General features: G+C 42.1%; 1 protein-coding gene across 2 annotated transcripts in view; it reads right to left on the bottom strand.

Annotated features, from left to right (window-relative positions):
* Positions 1 to 18,214, bottom strand: part of pde4ba (phosphodiesterase 4B, cAMP-specific a) — a gene marked incomplete at its 5' end in the record, with an annotated part of 164,828 nt that overhangs the window by 120,118 nt on the left and 26,496 nt on the right. The window contains 1 exon segment of one of the 2 annotated variants that reach the window (XM_005948779.2): positions 17,100 to 17,153. Within the exon segment in view, the coding sequence (XP_005948841.2) occupies positions 17,100 to 17,153 (54 nt within the window). 2 annotated transcript variants of the gene reach the window in all.

Consider the following 18,214-nt stretch of genomic DNA (forward strand, 5'->3'; position numbering starts at 1 on the left):
ACCAACTTGGAGACAAAGAAACAGCGCCACTCTGGCCGACTCTACCCAGGATAACGCTAACTCAGTTCTGCCTCATTCTTGCCACGTATCCTTTTTATCGAACCAAAGAAATCAAGACTTTGAAAAAATTTGTTCACACTTAATAGAAACACCATTAAAGGTCTGAGCAAAAGGGTACGTGAACAAAGGTCACAGCGGGTTGGAGCTCACCAAGTCACCAAAATTCACTCATGCAAAAGTGAACATGCTGCATAAGGTTTTTGCTCAGAAGCGGCTAAACGTCCAAAAAGAAAGACAGAAAGCAAACATTTGCTCTGCTGTTTGCTGTGTAATGAAATGGTTTCTTTTGTCTCTCCATCTGTCCCCCCGTCTCTTACTCAAGTGAGCAGTTGGCGTAAACACGTTGGCTGCAGCAATAACAATGCTCACGTCGAGCCTTTTCTTGACGTTCATGTAAAGATGATTTCGGGTGAGTCACAGTGCAAGAAGAGAAAGAAACAAATCAATAGCAGACGGGGTGCCGGATAGAACAGAGCCGCGAGATGGGCATTTAGGTTGACATTTAAGCTAAGGTAAATAACCCTCGGTGCAGGGCCACCTCTATTTGTTTTCGCTGCTGTGGTGAATGAAGTCTGTTTTACTGGTTCTCTCTCTTTCTACATCCTTCCCTCCATTTCATTATCCGTCCCTCCGCCCATATCCAGCAACTCTTCCCCCACACCTGAAAGTATCTTGTGGACGTCACACGCATAAGGACGGCAAAGCTGAGAAAGTGAACAATCTTTCCTTTTGTTGTCGACAGAGACCTTTACGCATTATATATTTCGCAGATATGTAGGTGTGATGATCTTAATTAGGTGTTGTTTAGTAGTTATGCAAAGCATGTACTGTGTAGTTCATTTATTTGCAAGCATAATTAAAAATCTAAAGTTTTGCAAATAATATTTTTTCTTTTTCCCTTCTTCCTATTCCCATGGCAATTTCTCCCTCTGTCTCCGTCTCCCTCACCCTCTCTCTTCCCCCCTTAATGTGCTTTTTGTGTGAGTGGAAAACAGAGCGGTCGTACGCCTCAGCTGCCCATCAAACATTTACATCTTGCGGTGCTTTGGAGTGCAAAAGAGAGAAAGACAGACAAGAAAGAAAAGGGAGAAGGGCGCCCATAAAAGAAACCAAAGCAGGAATAAAAAGACTGAAGAAGAAAACACAGGAGAAACAAACAAGCAGCGAGGGAAAGAATGAAGCAGACAGAATGGGACAAATTTAGAAAAGACAGACAAAGAGAGCGTAAAAGACGGAGACAGAGACGGGGGAACCGCTGAACCGGTCAAACAGAAGAGTCATTGTCTGACTGCCAGTAGGTCAGAAGATCACCAGCCACTCGTCAACCACAGCAGCAGATACTGCTACCATCAAGGCTGGGATTTATAAGCCCTCGCTATTTAAAACCAGACATTACGCATGAGAAAAAAAAATGTCTGGGAAAAAATATGGGAAGTATGTTTGTTTAGTTAGATAATCCTAAAAAGATTGAGCAGTTTGATTTTAGCGCCACCCGCCTAGTTTATGAATCAAAAGCAGCTAATGAAAGATATTTCTCTGTGTGGTTACAATAAAATCCCCGACTATACCTCGAGAATAAATCATCCATTTTTAGTTGTTGTTGCTTTTTGTTACAAGCTTGGTTTAAACTGTTTAAATGTAACCGTCTAAAAACCCATGTCCCAGACTGTTCCCACAAGTAATTCAAATCCAACAACACAGTAATGTTTCTCTCTAATATGATCACTCTGTCTGATTGCACAATAACAGAGTTGCCTTTTTTGGTGACCGGGAGACACGACAGACTCCATGCTTGGAGTTGTTCGAATGGACGGAGACCCTAGCTGGCAATTTCTGGAAAAACATGATGAACAGATAATGGCAAATAAACATCCGATCTACTTCACAGCTCCACCAGCCTTTCTGTTGCTTTTATAGTGCCGGTTTTCATCCGTTATGACAAACTGTGATGAAACAAGCAGCACTCCAAGAGGGCGAACCTCCACCAAGACTCTCGGGGCAGTATTTACTTTTAAGGGAACAGCATTGGATCTCGTATATAGAAATGATTTCTGCATGCATTTCTAATTTTGATAGAACAGCAGCAGTTTAATGTCCTCGTAAGTGGATATCAGGCCCATGTAGAGCAAAATTCAGTATTTTGGTCAAAATAACCCAAAATGTGATGTCCACATATGTGGGCGCCAGGTCCTAGGAGGTTAAAGAAGGAATTTCCATATATGAGTATCATTTCTGAAATGTTGCCAATACAAACAAAAGCAGCAGAATTTGGAGCACATTTATTTATTTATTTTAAAAAACACGTTTTATGAAGGTTTGACCTTGTTTGACATTGAACAAGATGTATTGTGATACTCAGAGTCCCCATATATCATTTTCTATATGTTGCCAATACAAACAATGGCTGTAAGAAACATGGTTATATATATCATATATATATATATATATATATATATATATATATATATATAAAAATATATATATATATATACATTTGTTGAATAAACAATGTTAAGAATGTATAATCATATTAATATATATTTTAAATATATCACGTTTTCTCGACCAACTGAAATCAGTTATAGTACTTTCCCATAATCATTTATATATATATATATATATATATATATATATGATATATATATATATATATTATAGTATATATATATCATATAAATATAATAATAAAAATAGCATTATTATCACTTGTTATATGCTGGCGCACCACACTTGTAAGAATCAGTTATATTTGTTACCAGTTTTCCACCATAAATCATTATGTTGACTGTTGACTGAAATTTTAGTGGATTGCTAACATGACCCCACTCTACACTCCTACAAAGTTTTACCACAATTTACTCAAAAATCTTCGAACTACTGTGTTTGCCGACAGAAGGAATGATGCACGCATAACCTCTTTGGTCACAGCTATGGTTATGTTGGATAATGATCAAATCTAAGGAGCTTTGAAAGAAGGCAACTGGACTTTTTTTGAAGACGTCTATGCTCTCATCCAGTAGCGGTTTTAGATACGGGCGACACGGGTGGTTGCCCGGGACAGCATCGTGGTGGGGGGCAGCATCACGGGTATCGCCAAAAAAAAAAAAAAAAATTCCTCGTACTCATGCTGCTCCAACATCAGCCAGCGCATTTTGGGAATGCCGTAGGCACCGATCGGTTTTCTATCGCCCATTTGCTGGGAGTAAGGGCGCCCTCCGTTTGTGAGGTGCGCCTGCTGCTTGCGGCACAGAGAGGAGAGGGAGGGGCGGATTCTCTGGCTGGCTGGAGCAGCATCTGGCAGAATAAAACTAAATAAAAACAAACCAACAAGCACGAAAACACCAGACATCATGATACAGACTTATAATTTGCACCAATGTTTTTTCAAAATTCTATACGCGAAAAGTGAGCGCGAGAGCCCTCGGTGCGCCTGCTCGCTGCCGAAGTCAAAGTAAACTTTATTGTCATCTCCGCTACATGCAGTCCAGAATATATAGAGACGAGACGACGAGGCTCCAGTTACAGCAGTGCAAGTAAACAAACAATAAATATAAGAAGAGTAAGAAAATAAACATACACTTTAGGACTCGGGATAAAGGGATCAATAACAATTTAAATTTATAATTTGCAGTTTGATGATTTAAAGTCTCACACACAACCAGGCTGCTTCCAAATAGAGCACATTTCATTCATAATGTTGTAAATCTAAGCCCATCATGTATTCATGATTTGAATCCTGGGTTGTGCGAAATCCCAGAAATACACCTTAGACAAAGTGAATCTGTGAACCAGGGTGTCGGTGTGTTAGGTTATGTTGTGGTGATCCTCGGGTTGGAGGACTTGTGTTCATACTGGAGTGCAAAATTAAAACCAAGATGGACAAGAAAAGTTCAAAGCCATCAGGTGCTCAGTTTAGAAAAAAGAGAAAAGAAGAGGAGGAGAAACGAGCAAAAGATACAGGTAAGCAGATGTGTGATTGGATAATGGCAGGTCATCCTGAAACAATCAGAATCAGAATACTTTATTAATCCCAAAGGAAATTATGTGGGTTACAGTTGCTCCAAGAAGAAATGGTAAAAATAGTAACAGTAACAGACTAAACTCCAAACAATACAATATGTTACAGATTTTAATATTAATTAGTCATTGTCAGTTGTTGATTTGTCCTGTTCTCATTGTATGAGGAATTATGATGGCTGTTTGGTAGCAGTTTGCATGCTATGCATACTCTCTCTCTCTTCATATGTGTGTGTTTGTGTGAACACTCCAGAGGGAGTGTTCGCCCAGGGCCCCAAGCAGGCGGGCACCGCCACTGCTCTCATCCAAGAGGCTTACTGATCTATTGCTTGCTGTTATTTCAAGGTGATATGGCAAACATGTTCTATTTCATAGGGGGAACATGTGGCTCTTTTGGCCCCTATTGCTCCACCTGTGTCCAGTTTGGGCAGGTGATGTTGCTGCAGTGGCATTATAGAGCGTTTCCACAGCTCAGAGAGCAGAGACACTGAAAAAGAAACGATAAACGGCTGAATAATGAGCTGAAACTGGCTATACAGCCGTGCAAAACTCGGGGGAGCTGCAGATTCAGGTGACAATTCTCTGGAGGATCCTCACAACAAGAAACCCCTTTCACATAGTCAACTGAGAGCACCTTAAATTTGCAACTTAGCTACTTTTCCAGTACTAAGAAAACCATTTGAACTCAAAGGTTATTTATATTCTGAGCATGTGTCTGAGTAAATATTCACCTGTGATAATTATTGCAGTGGTACATTTAGAGCTCACATACATATAGGCATCATTACATAATGACAGTTCTTTGCTCGTACGACGGCAGGCGCGCCTGAGCAATACGGATCACCGATTCATCTTATTTTTCTCCAGTATTTCCCCGAGGTCTGGGACAGGTGGGGAGACAATTAGGCCAGTATGAGCAGACAGTAATGCCCTGAAGGATTTCCAGGTGAGGAGGTTTTTGTTCTCCAAGGAAAAGCGTCATTGATATTCTGGTGCAGCACGCAGCACATTTTACGTCACGAGATAAAGCCGAACGTGTGATGATTAATCGTCTCGCTGTGTATTTTAATGGCATCCTAACATTTAATGTGTGTGGGATTAAAAGAAAATGAGCATGAAATGAAGTCTGAAACACCTGGTCCTATTCTGGTCCTGGCTGTCAGCTGGCATTTCCATCCTAATTGCCACACCTCCCTCTTTTGGAGATGACTGGTGGGTTTTTTCTCCCCCAAAACGCTCTCTCTTACTGTGTCTGCTCTGCTTTTTGATCTCTTCCTTCCTATTTGATTAAAAGAAATTTTTATTTGTAACTTTCAGAGAATTATAATTAGACAGCAGACAGATCTCTGTGTCTTGCCCGAGGACGCCCTATCATGAATCTGCTGTAAATGCATTAGACTGACGCCTAATGGCTGCAATTAGTGTTATAGGTGTTGTCGAGTCCCTGGCTCCGGCCCATATGCTGTGGATTTATGAGAACGAACAAGTCAAAGGAAACTACTGACGTCTTTAATGATGTCTAAATGAAGCCATTCTCCTTGTTTCTCCCTTCTTGTGCTTTGCCCCTGTACCCACCCAACCCCCACTAATCTCCCTGTGCTCTATACTATACAAGCAGAGAGATAAACAGGCACGAGTCCCCTTTCTGCTGCTGCTGTGTAGGGAGGAGATGGTGAGATATACAACGAGAGGGGGCAAAACAAACAACCGCTGTAATATCTGCATTCAAAATCATCCGTGCACGTATGCACTCTTACACGGACCACAGGTAAAGCTGCACATCACACACGTTATTTCTTTTTCTGTGATGCAAACATCTCAGATTGTAGTCACAACACAGAGGGGCAGATTGATATCGAGACTCATTTTTCTTTTTCTTCCTGCATGTCCCACCACAGGGAATTTTTTTAAGACCCGCCCAAGCAGTGACAAGCCTGCTTTATCATGTTACGTCGAATGTGCAACCCATTTCGGTGTCATGCGGTACGTGCTTAAGGGTACGTGACAATCACCCTCCTCTGAAGATGGTTGTGATGGTTTTCACCTTCAAAAATGTCACGAAAAAAAAATAAAGAATTACATCCCCGTCTTCCACCGCCTAATTTAAACAGAAAGAGTCACCTTGAGCTCTTGCAGTCAAATCACATCAGCTCTTTGCCTCTAATCCATACATTGCATAACAAAGCAAGTCATCCTTTCTCCTGTAGTCTCTAACCGCTGCAAAATGAAAAGGTAGATTTAGGGTGTGGGTGGGGGCACAAAATAGAAAAAAAAGGATAGAATTAAGGTGTTTATGGGAAGTAGACCCTGTGCTCTTACTGAACTCGGAAAGTCAGACTTCCTGCATTTGGGCTTCTTTATAATAAGACTGACACAAAGAGAAATGCCGTCTGTGTAAACTACACAACGAAATGTAAACAGAGCCGTACTCCGTGCTGTGGATGCTCCAACATATTTGGCATTTTGTGTTGCGCTCGTGTTGTGTGAACATCCATTTCCTCATTGGGGTTGTCAGCCAAAAGAAAAAAAGGGTAAGAACCACCAGGTTGCATAACACACCCAACACTCCCTGCATATCACAGCAGCCATCCAAAACAAGGGCTGATCTGCACGCACACAAATCTCACCCAGGTATGGGGCAGAGACACCACATCAAAATGGAGGACAGGGGAGTCTGCCGAATGTGATTTTAGTCCATTATGTAATCCTCTAACCCAGTAACGAGTCATCCCACAGCAGCCCAGCCCTGATATATTTCTGACCCCATGCTTACCAGAAAATTGGTTTCCCTTTTAGAAACCACGGGCTGTTTTTTGTCAGCTCAGTCTCTATACTTGGATTCTCTCACCTTCCATTTTTCCCTCTTTTCCCCACGTCACCGTCCGGCTGTTTAACCCTTTATCTCTATTGGCAAATGAATTCCTCCCCGACGGTTACACCCCAGCTCTAACGCTGTCCCTCAGCCACGCTCCCTCATGGGTTTCCCACCAAAGTAAACCCATTAGATCTTCTTTACTTTACTATTCACATCCACATTCAGTCTTTCCCCTAGCTTTAACTCTCTGTCACATCAATCAATCTTAGTCTGCACATTTTCCCTCCACCCCTACTTTTTTATTGCCCACCAACCCACAGGCCTTACCAGGTATGAGCTACAGTGAAGCGTCGCCTCTGTCGGATGCTCTTGTTGACCATCAGCTTGCGGAAGAGCCGCGGGGAGCTTCTAGGGGACAGCTTCGGGGACGTGGCTCCCCTCTTCCCTCCCATGACACCTGGCATCTTGGGTGGCTCCAGCTCCAGGTGCATGTGCTCCTTGAACGTCCGAATGCACGAGTCCATCTCGACGCTCAGCTCGTTGGATGACATCCCTGTGGGCAGACTTGTGCTCTTCTGTCAAATTCTACCAAATTCCGCCCAATTTTAGCCCCACGGGCTCGTCATGTATGCTTTAGTTAGCCCTTCTCTTGTAGACACACTGAACTTTTCCACTGGGTTAAAATGCTGCAGAGAGCCTGAGCATGCACAAACGGTCACTCAGGAAAAGGCCAGCTCACACATACCTTTTTGTTGCTCTGCCTCTGTGCTTTCAATTCTTCCCCTTTTCCCTCGTTCTTCGCGAGTTTTTAGGGATTAGCCAGCCAGCGGTCGTGCCCTCCCGCTCCCTCTCTTCTGTGGCTCGTGCCCTCTGTTTTTCTGCTGGTCTTCGGTTCATCAGAGGCTCTCAGAGGAGCTTCTACAGCTGGGCCACATACAGAAGAATTCCCCTTCTTATTACGGCTTGTCCATCCCTCTCCTGGTCTCTCCTGGTCTCACGCCCCAGTGCCCCCTCCTTCTCCCCGTGTTCCTCTGTCACTGTTGGTGCCTGTTAAGCGAACACTAACTCTTTCTCTCAGTCCATCAGGCGGCTTGATGTTGGAGGATCTCCCTTCATGAAAGATTCAGAGGGACTGAAAAGTGCTCTCTGCCTCCTCCTGTCTTGCTCTCTCTCCATTAACCACTGCTTGACGAACCCCTTTCTTGCAAAACAACCCCCGCCTCACCCAAAGGCACTCCCGGTGTGGCACAGAGTGACTCCCACTATGCTGAGGCTCAAGTCAGATTTCCCTTCACTCGCACACTCAGAGCAGCGAGCGGAGCAGCGCTCAGCACGCAGGGAAATGCTTCACTTGCCGTTTCATTCAGAATATACACAAGGAGCTCCGAGCAGGCACGCAGCGAGTACAAGCCACACCTCCAACGCTGAGGATTGGCTGGCGGCTGTTGTGACGGCAGGCAGGCAGGCACGGTAACAGGTTGCCAGATTTATTATTTATTTTTTGTTTAGCTGGTATTTGTGGTAATGTTGCTGATGGTGTTGTGACCTTTAGCGAGGCAGGCAACTAGTGAGGACATGCCAAGTTAAAAATAAATAAGGAAATCTGGAAGGGAGATAAAAGCAAACAGCTTAATGGGGCATCAGTGAAATGAATCATACACACTGCTCAAAGAGCAGCCGATTCAAGTAAACACTCTAAACTACAGCAATTACAAGAAAACATATTGGTGTAAAGCATTCAGTACAATCCATCTAATGTAATCCATCTGTAATTCTGCCTGAACTGAACCAATCCAAGCACGAGCATGTAAAGAGAAAGAACGGATACAGAATAGACACAGTCATAGCAGAAATACATCCACAAACACAAAGGACTACTCCTTGTGGTGAAGAGAGAGAAAAAGAGGGGCAATGCCCTGCGAGCGGAGAGGCGGGGAAGCTGAGGGAGAAAAATCTAAAGTGAACATCAGAGGAGAGCAGAATGGCAGGGAGTGCTGGAAATGTGAGTGCTTGCTCATCTGCTCGCTGGACTGATTTGTTGAGGTTGTGAGTCACTGATGATCCTAAAGCGCAGACGCATGAGGAGCTTTCACACCACATTTTGCCAAGAAAGCCTTTGAAAATAGTCTTCTCGTGCTTGAATAAAAGGAAAAGAACACTTGTAGTAATGCGAGACGTTATAGGAGCGCAGCAGGCAGACACGAGGCATTCCCCGACTCATTTCCTCCGTCAGTCTCCTGTTTTACATGCTGGTAGAAATTATCTGACCAGTCTAACACACACATATCACTGGGCTGGGTCTGTGTCCCAGCATTTTGAGCTTACGGTGGTCCCTCACTATAACACGGTTCACCTTTCGTGGCGTCGTTGTTTCGATGATTTTTTGTGTGCAACTTTGTTTTTTTTGGTTTGTTTTTTACAGTGTATGGTGTTCTGCGTCCTGATAGGCTGTAGACCATTGTCAATCAGTCTCGTACTGTGTCTCCTGTACAGTACAGAATGCGTTCAGCTTGTCAACTTTACGTAAATCTTCGCTAACAGTGTGGCCTCGTGTTCCATGTTCGGTGTGTTTAGTTTCACTAAACTGCAATAATAATCCCATGTTTCCAGTGCATACAGTCCCAGGCATGTCTGACTGCGAGAGCTATGTGTCAGCCTCCGACGATGAATTAGTACCTAAAAAGGGATCTACTTCAACAGCTTCCAACAAATCACGGTACTTTGAAAAATATAAAAGAAAACTCTTCTCGCTAAAGGTGAAAACAACAAACCCGTATCATCAAATGAGGTAAAAACCCAGCATCAAATGCTAAGAACGAGGTGATACGAGCAGCTGGTGATGTGCGACTCAAATGTAAACAAGTGACTCCACCAAGAGTCCCCGGAGCACTCGCTCCATATAACTGGAAAAACAAAGGGTGGATGGAAATCACCGATGCAGTTATATGGTGGAAAAGCGAGACTTTAAGCAGCTGGTTATAAAGTCGGACTCCAGATCCAGCAACCAGAGCTTTTAGTTTTATCATGTGATGAAGGAGGCTGCTCAAGAGTTACAAGGCTAAGTCACTTTGGTTATTGAAAGCTGCTATAAAACACCAGCGAGGCTACTTTTGTGCTTACATTTCATTTTTCCTGCCTCGCTGAATATAATGCTCTGTCACTACAACTGCACTGTAATGAACGTGCCGCTGCTGCCACCTTATTTTAATAGATTTAGACTTAAATTTAGAAAATGTGTCATCGCTGGCAGTAGCTCATTGGAAAGGGATAGAAAATGTCCTTCATTCACTTGTGCTTTACTCACTAGCACTTGCATATTACACTTAAATGCTGCTCAGTGCAAGTATCAAACGTTCAGTATTTTTTTTAGTCACCAGTTTTTGCATACATTTGCATCCAAATGCATACATGCAAAGACGAGGCATACATTTGCATGCCTCGTCTTTGCATCCATCCATCCATCTTCATCCGCTTTATCCGAGGCCGGGTCGCGGGGGCAGCAGCCTAAGTAAAGAGGCCCAGCCCTCCCTCTCCCCAGCCACCTCCTCCAACTTATCCGGGGGAACACCAAGGCGTTCCCAGGCCAGCCGAGAGATATAATCTCTCCAGCGTGTCCTGTGTCTGCCCCGGGGCCTCCTCCCGGTGGGATATGCCTGGAACACCTCACCCAGGAGGCGCCCAGGGGGCATCCTTGTCAGATGCCCGAACCACCTCAGCTGGTTCCTTTCGATGTGGAGCAGCAGCTGCTCTCCTCTGAGCCCCTCCCGGATGGCCGAACTTCTCACCCTATCTCTAAGGGAGAGATCTCGTTCTTTCGGTCACTACCCACAGCTCGTGGCCATAGGTGAGGGTAGGGACGTAGATCGACCGGTAATTTGAGAGCTTCGCTTTTACACTCAGCTCCCTCTTCACCACAACGGACCGGTGCAGCGTCCGCATTACTGCAGCTGCAGCCCCAATCCGTCTGTCGATCTCCGGCTCCCTTCTCCCATCACTCGCGAACAAGACCCCGAGATACTTGAACTCCTCCACTTGGGGCAGGAACTCATCCCCGACCCGGAGTGGGCACTCCACCCTTTTCCGGCTGAGAATGTAATGTAATGTGTCTCGTCTTTGCAGATTGGTGAATCTCTGCTCACCTGTTGCCAGTTAAACCAGTTGAAAACTTTCTCCAGCAGTTTCCTGTTTTCATATATAATATATTAATATCATATATGAATACATTAATGCTAATAAAACAATGAAATTGTTGTATAATTGTGTTTAGCCGACATGAAAAAAACCCCTAAAGGAATAAAGTTTAAGAATATTTTGTACTGGTGCTCATCAGGGAAACACAAACTGCTGAAAAACATACTACTGTCTGCACACAGATACTATTTTTCAGAAGTGATTGGTTGGTAGGCAGGGATTTCTGCCCTGGTGATCTCTAATCTCAAACATAACCTTCCACAACATTCCCCAGCAGGTAAGGTCTACCGCATATGTTACCAAAAACCACCTTCACAGCACAAGAAACCCAGGGTCAGTCCTGCTTCATAGTACAGGCCTCTGGGCACTGAATAAAAGTGGTATATCTCACAATGTATCTTAATAACCAATAACATCCAAAGTAGTTAGTCAGTCAACCAACTGATGTTGTAAAGTTGTTTTGCCATAATTCTTAAAAACTGTTTTTAATTTTCTTCTCATCTTTGAAATTTTGCTGAACCTCAATCGCAGTGGCCAGCATGGATAAATGTATTTAATTAGCTAGTCCTGAGTCCCAATGAGATATGGATTCCAGATCCAAAGCTAATAAAGTCACAGATAAATTAGAGACTTCTGTGATTTCATGGTATGCTCAATCTGCAGCTGGACTTTTAGTAAATATTAAATTTCATCTATTTTTTAAAATACTTTTTGAAGCATTAGATTTAGCTTTAAAATGTTATATTTTGTTTATTATCAAAGTAAACTATATTTAATTTCATCAATTTGCACAAACACGGGTAGGACTCAAAAAGGCATGCTATGTTTACAATATACTGCTAACATGCTAACTTAACATTGTTACGTTTAGTTGGCATTAAGTAATTAATACAAAAATTATTTAGGGTAACTTAAATCAGCTCTATAAATATAAATGCATTAAAATTGTGGTATTATTATTAGAATGAAAATGCAAAGTTTAAGTATCTAATAATCAGAAATTGCCATAACAGAGTAATCCCATATGGTAAAAGATTTCCATTACTTATAGTTTAATTATAGAGATCAGATATGTTTTGCAGCTTCATACTGATTTTTTCATCCATAATTAATGGTTCTTTTGATAGCAAAGGATGCTAATCCATAAATTAGCGGACAAGACAGAAGGTTAGACTCATGAACTGATGCCCCATCAATTACTGTTTAAACTTCTATGCTTAGCTATCTTGAACATATAGAGTAACTGTTGACTGACAGTTACTCTTCACACCTGCCGGTTCCTCCTGAGAGATCCATGCCAATGGTGGAAAGAAAATAAAGAAAAATCAAAGAGACCTGCACACAAATCTTAAAAATGACTGCTGGCTCTTGCACATTAGCGCATTTCAAAACAGAAGAACTGGGAGCCAATGCCAGGAGAAAGATTGAAAGAGATTTAATTGAAGAGTAACTGGGCCATTGGATTCCATGTTAAACTGGATTTCACATCCTTGAGGGCTTAAATGAAAGCACTATGATCACAGCACAGGAGGACCTGAGACACAACAGCCCCTGCAGCAAGTTGTGAAGCTCTGACAGGCCATTTGTTGACCTTTACATTAGGATTATGTTTTAGGCACCTGTGCCACCCCTAAAAATAAAGCTCTTGGTTAATTACTAAATTAATTGTTTAAAAATAATTTCACAATAACTGACAATAATTTGAGTTATTTGTCAGTCCTTTTAGTTATATGCATTTATATACGCTAACATGCTAATGTTTAGCTGGAATAAAGCTAACCATGTCATTTGATAATTAATTACCACAAAACTATATGTGAATATCTTACATTTAATAACCTTTACACATTTAGACCTACGGGCAATTTAGAGTTACCAATTAACATAACCGCACTAACTGCATGTCAGGACTGTGGGAGGAAGCTGGAGCACCCAGAGAGAGCCCACGCAAGCACGGGGAGAGCGTGCAAACTCTACACAGAAAGACCCCGCCCTGCGACAGACTGCCAACCTGTCCAGGGTGTACCCTGCCTAAGACAGCTGGGACAGGCTCCAGGATGGATGGACAAGGTCAAGGTCAAGGTAACTTTATTTATACCCAAAGGCAAGGTAAATTTGCTTTACAGAAAAATGGCATTACACTGTAAATTGAACTATTTGTCAAAAAGTAACTTGGCTGCCTTGAAAAACAGAACAACATGTTTGGTTGTAGAGCTTAAGATTTCCATCCAAGCTGTTCACAGTAGTATTTCAGTGCCGTTGCAGCGAGGTTTGTACAGGATAAAGTTGATTAGGCTAATTTCTCAGTGTTGTTATTAGTTAACTCGGCTTATTATTTTAGATTAAAATAACTCCCATACATGCATGTATATGTGTCAACTGAACATTTTCAGTTCAATGGAGGTGCTATTTCTAGGCTTTCTAGATTCCAGGTTATTTTAAATTGAACCAGCTTGTTATTTTTTATAGCGTCAATTTGAAGTCAATAAATGCAGTAGTCGGGTTTTTTTGGTTGCACAGAACCAGACAGTAGAAAAACTAATCTGGGGATTACTAGACATTAAGTTTTATTCTCCAAGACCATCAGTGTCTAATAAATACATAAATAATGTGATTATCTGCTGGTATACAGACAGAGCTATTAATAAAGAATTTACAATTTAAATTCTTTGTTTCATCTTTACATTTATGAGCAGTTCTTGTTTTTCATCATGAAAAAACTTAATCTCTCTCTTTTTTTTAAATACTGATCAAGTAATTTATAGATGTGTCTTTGGCCTAAAGGATCCTGGGAAGAGTGTTTTTCACACATCTTACTAAGAGTGTGATAAAATGCATTAAAACAAAAGCAGCCTTAAGGCTCGGCTTTGCTTTACTTCTCTTTTCAAACTGTGGCGACTTCGGTGCTAGGATAGCTGGCATATTTGCTGCTGCAACAGTTTTTACAGATGGAGACGAGCTCTGATTGGGATCAGTGCTTTTCTAGGATGAAAATAAATGAATACATTCATGAATATGCTGTTATGTATCCGCCTGACATCCAGCACAGGCTCCAGCCCCAGCGTGACCTTGGTTTGATGCACAGTCAGGAAAATGGATGGATAGATACTGACATGTTTCTGTTCATATATTTTTAACTTGCTAAATTAGTATTGGCTTAATTTTTTCCAAGTATACTTTCCCCTCAAACCCCTATCTGTCACTCTCCATAATTCACAGCGTATAAGAAAGACGCCTCTTCTCGTCCCATGCACCTTTACTCACTTGGTTTCCCACAATGAGACCCTGAGCTAGACAATATTAGAAGTGTGCTGCCAGGGAAGGAGGTCTTACACGAGCGTAGGGGTCAGATAATTGTAGTACAGGTTGCAAGGGATGTATTTAGGTCTTGAGAAAGCTCTTGATGTCGTTCCTCAGGCTACATAAAACCCTCTTTTCTTTATTCCCCCTGTCACACGCCATCTCTCTCACATTAGTGAAAACAATCCTGCATTGTGGCCTAGATTTACAGAGCTGGTTTACGGAACGAGAGATTCAAACACAGAAAAGCAGATAAATGTCATGTGTGAAAAAGCATGAAAGGTAATTAAAAAGAGGTGTTGCATTATTTATACTTTGAAGTTACAGCAGTGGACGATTGAAATGAAAAAAGGAAGTCAGAAATAAACATAAAAAGAAGGACGAAAACGACAATATGAGCCTAAAATAATCTAGAAAGAAGGCTGAACAAAGAGTATTATTATTTGAAGGTGACATTGTTGCACATTCCTAGATAAGAGTGAAAAATAATATCCATGACAGATTTCTCTCTGGGATGTTTGAGTATAAGCAGACAGATTAAAAAAAGAAAAAACTCCATGTCTCTGTCACTTCACAGCTTAACAGACTAGAATATTCTCAGGTTTAATTCTCAGCCAGACTCGGACATGAGAGGATTGCCATGTAACAAAAATCTGTCAGAGTATCTGAGGTAACTACACAAGCGTTTTTATTCCCTCTGGCAGTGAACAAAAAACCTGATGAAACTGTGCGTGCACGACTTGTACATGTTTACAAATAAGTATGTATAACATTTAACCAGCTACAAAAAAAGGATGATTAATCATCAGAAGCATGTTGAACGTTCCACGCGCTCTTCCTGGAGGTAACTGAATTGCTGGAACTGCAGCCACAGTGCATAATCTGCCTGCCTTCATCTGTTGCTTGCTAAAATGAAAAGTGCAAGATCCAATTTCTGCCTCCTGGCCGTGATGATCACCAGCACCCACACAAAAGCCGTCTGGGACACCAGCGTAGAGGGCAGTGCTCAAAACACATCACACAAAGAAAGTACACCGAGTGCAGACAAGTCATAATCTGGCCAGTGACGCTGTGACACGATGGGGAAAAAATAGAAATAAAAAATAAATATAGCTCCAAATCAAGTTTAAACAGACTTTCAGCATGGAAAATTTCACTCATTCTGGGAAAACCTTCATCATCATACATCACAAATACCACTGACTTAACTTTAAACAGCTAAATGCACTATGCAGAATGAAAGTATTCTATTAAGAGAAGATGTATAAGCATCCATCACTGATAGAAGTTATAGCCATGCAAGTACAGTAAAAATTCAAAGCATAAAAAAAATGTATAGCATGGTAAAACGTCTTATTGCACTCTAACTGGTAAAGAAAGAAATGCATTGCACGGTCTTTTCAAACATGCTACCTGAGACAGAACTCCGCAGACCTGCAGGCTCTGTCGATCCATTGTGAACTTTCTTTTGGCCAATCATTACCTCAGTCATCAGACCACGAGCAACACAAGGCAAAATATTTGACCAGAAAACCCATATTTTAAACATATGTGGTCACTGTGAAAGTTTCAGGAGAATTTGTCCCATCATGAAAATTGCACACTAGTTTGGTGCTTTATCATATTTCATCTCTGGTGCAGTCACCCCTCACCTTCATGCAAATTAGTCAGCATACAATATGTAATGAACACAAAACAGCTAATCACCTGTCTTATGCTCAACTTCACATGTCACAACTCTGGCATCCTTAAATTGCCCCCAGTCACCACCTTTTCAGCTGGGATGCACTAAGTATCACAGCTACAGTTACACTGAAGGGGAACTAATGTGCTTTCCCTCGTGCGCTGTCACATGTTTAATGTTACAGTGGTGGAGGCTCGCATTAACTACTTACTTCTTTTAGTCAAAGGAAGGAGAAATCATTATCACTCAATCACTCCCATCTGCTGATCAAACCTTATTATTCAGGGGTGAAGCCAATCAGAAGGGCGTCAGCTTAAAGTAAGGGTGGCCTAAAGGGAGAGCAGCTGGCAGTGGATGAATATGAGGGGCTATACGAGACAAATGGGGATTATTTCGAGGTATAAATCATACAAAGCTCCTTTGCTAAGATCCAAGAATGAAAATGAGGTGCAAATGAGCGTAATAGGCTGTCTTTAAGGTCTGATGCTGCACACATATTCATGCATAAGACACAAATTTACTGTAGCTCCCATCTTCACAAGCAGAGGTTCTTATGCGCAGTTGCACAAACACACACAATTTCAACAATCAATGCACGAGGCACTCGAAGCTTGAAAATAATTGTGCACATCAGCAGGAAAATAATTAAAATCCCAAAATAACTTCTTGCTCCCTCCTCCTCCTCCTCGTAATCACTGAGAAAGGCACTTAAATAAGTACGAGTGGAACGAGACGGGATCAAGAGGAGGGATGGGGCAAATTGTTGTTGACTTGGATTTAAAATTGCACTGCAGACAGATATACATAGAAACATGTAAACACATACAATACACAGTCGCGCACACATCCACCAGCTCATGGCTTCACAGGGGGAGAGAGTAATCAGACTTGAGGAAGGTTGTGCTGACCGCAACATTTAGGGAGCATAGCGTAATGGTTTTTAGAAGAGAAGAGAGCCGGGAGGGAGGAGTACACGAGGGAAACACGACTGCCTCTGACACCAAGGTTACTGACAGCTGACACACGCCTCACCTGCTACAAAGCCTGTGGCTGCAGGAGTGGACTGTGCTGCCATCAGTAAAGTCGCTGTTAACAGAAACAAAAATAAATGCAGTAAATATCTACAGGATGTTCAGAGCCGTCAAATTCAAAAGAAAAACAACAATAAACGTCATATTTTGAATTCTCTGCTGGAGTCATTTATTACAGTCGTTCCAAACAATATAACATCAGGTGTTTCGATGAACATCAGATCACAAATGTCCAAAATGGTGTAAACTGGGTTACAAACATTTAACCATCCAGTGCACCGAATATCTGCATTTACACGATGTTTGCTCTTTAATCTGCATGTGTGCATCCAGCTAGAATCAACACACTGCACTCTGCTGGTTACAAGAGAAGGTACAACACTTTTAAACACGCAGTCATGTTAATCCACAAACGAGGACGTTGTACATCAGCATCCACATGCAGGGCTTTGTTTGATGTTTCAGAGAAAAGCGGCCTGGACTGTTGGTTTAATACATTGGTGTCGAACTCCAGTCCTAAAACGTTTCCATGTGTCCCTGCTGCGACACACCTGAATAGCATAACTAAGTCATTAGCAAGGCTCTGTAGAACTTGAAAGAAGAAAGAAAGAAAGTGTACTTTATTGGTCCCCGTGGGGAAAATCCCTCTCTGCATTTAACCCATTCACTCAGTGAAGCAGTGGGCAGCCATTGGGCGCCCGGGGAGCAGTGTGTAGGGACGGTACCTTGCTCAGGGGTACCTCAGGGTAGCTGTTCAGGGGAATCAAACCCCCGACCTTCCGATCATGGGGCCACCACTCTACCTACTGAGCTATCCCTGCCCTGCATGCTGAGGCGGCAATTCATAAATGAATGAACATTTTTTCAAAAACTTACATTCATTTAAATGTACTTGAGTACGGTTAGGGGGTTGCCACCTCAGCATGCACTCAATTCTTGCTAAAGACCAATTAACTTTCTTCAGGTGTGTTGCAGCAGGGACACATTTAAAAGTTTACAGCGGCCCTCGAGGACTGGAGTTCGACAGGTTTAACAGCTGAATAGTTTGCCTTGGATACTTTGTTACATCTCTCCTGATCATTTGTATTGTCTATATTTTTTTAGCAACATATCAAT

Source organism: Haplochromis burtoni, unplaced genomic scaffold (assembly GCF_018398535.1).
Source record: "Haplochromis burtoni strain Fernald_Lab_line unplaced genomic scaffold, NCSU_Asbu1 Contig_606, whole genome shotgun sequence".
Lineage (NCBI taxonomy): Eukaryota > Metazoa > Chordata > Actinopteri > Cichliformes > Cichlidae > Haplochromis > Haplochromis burtoni.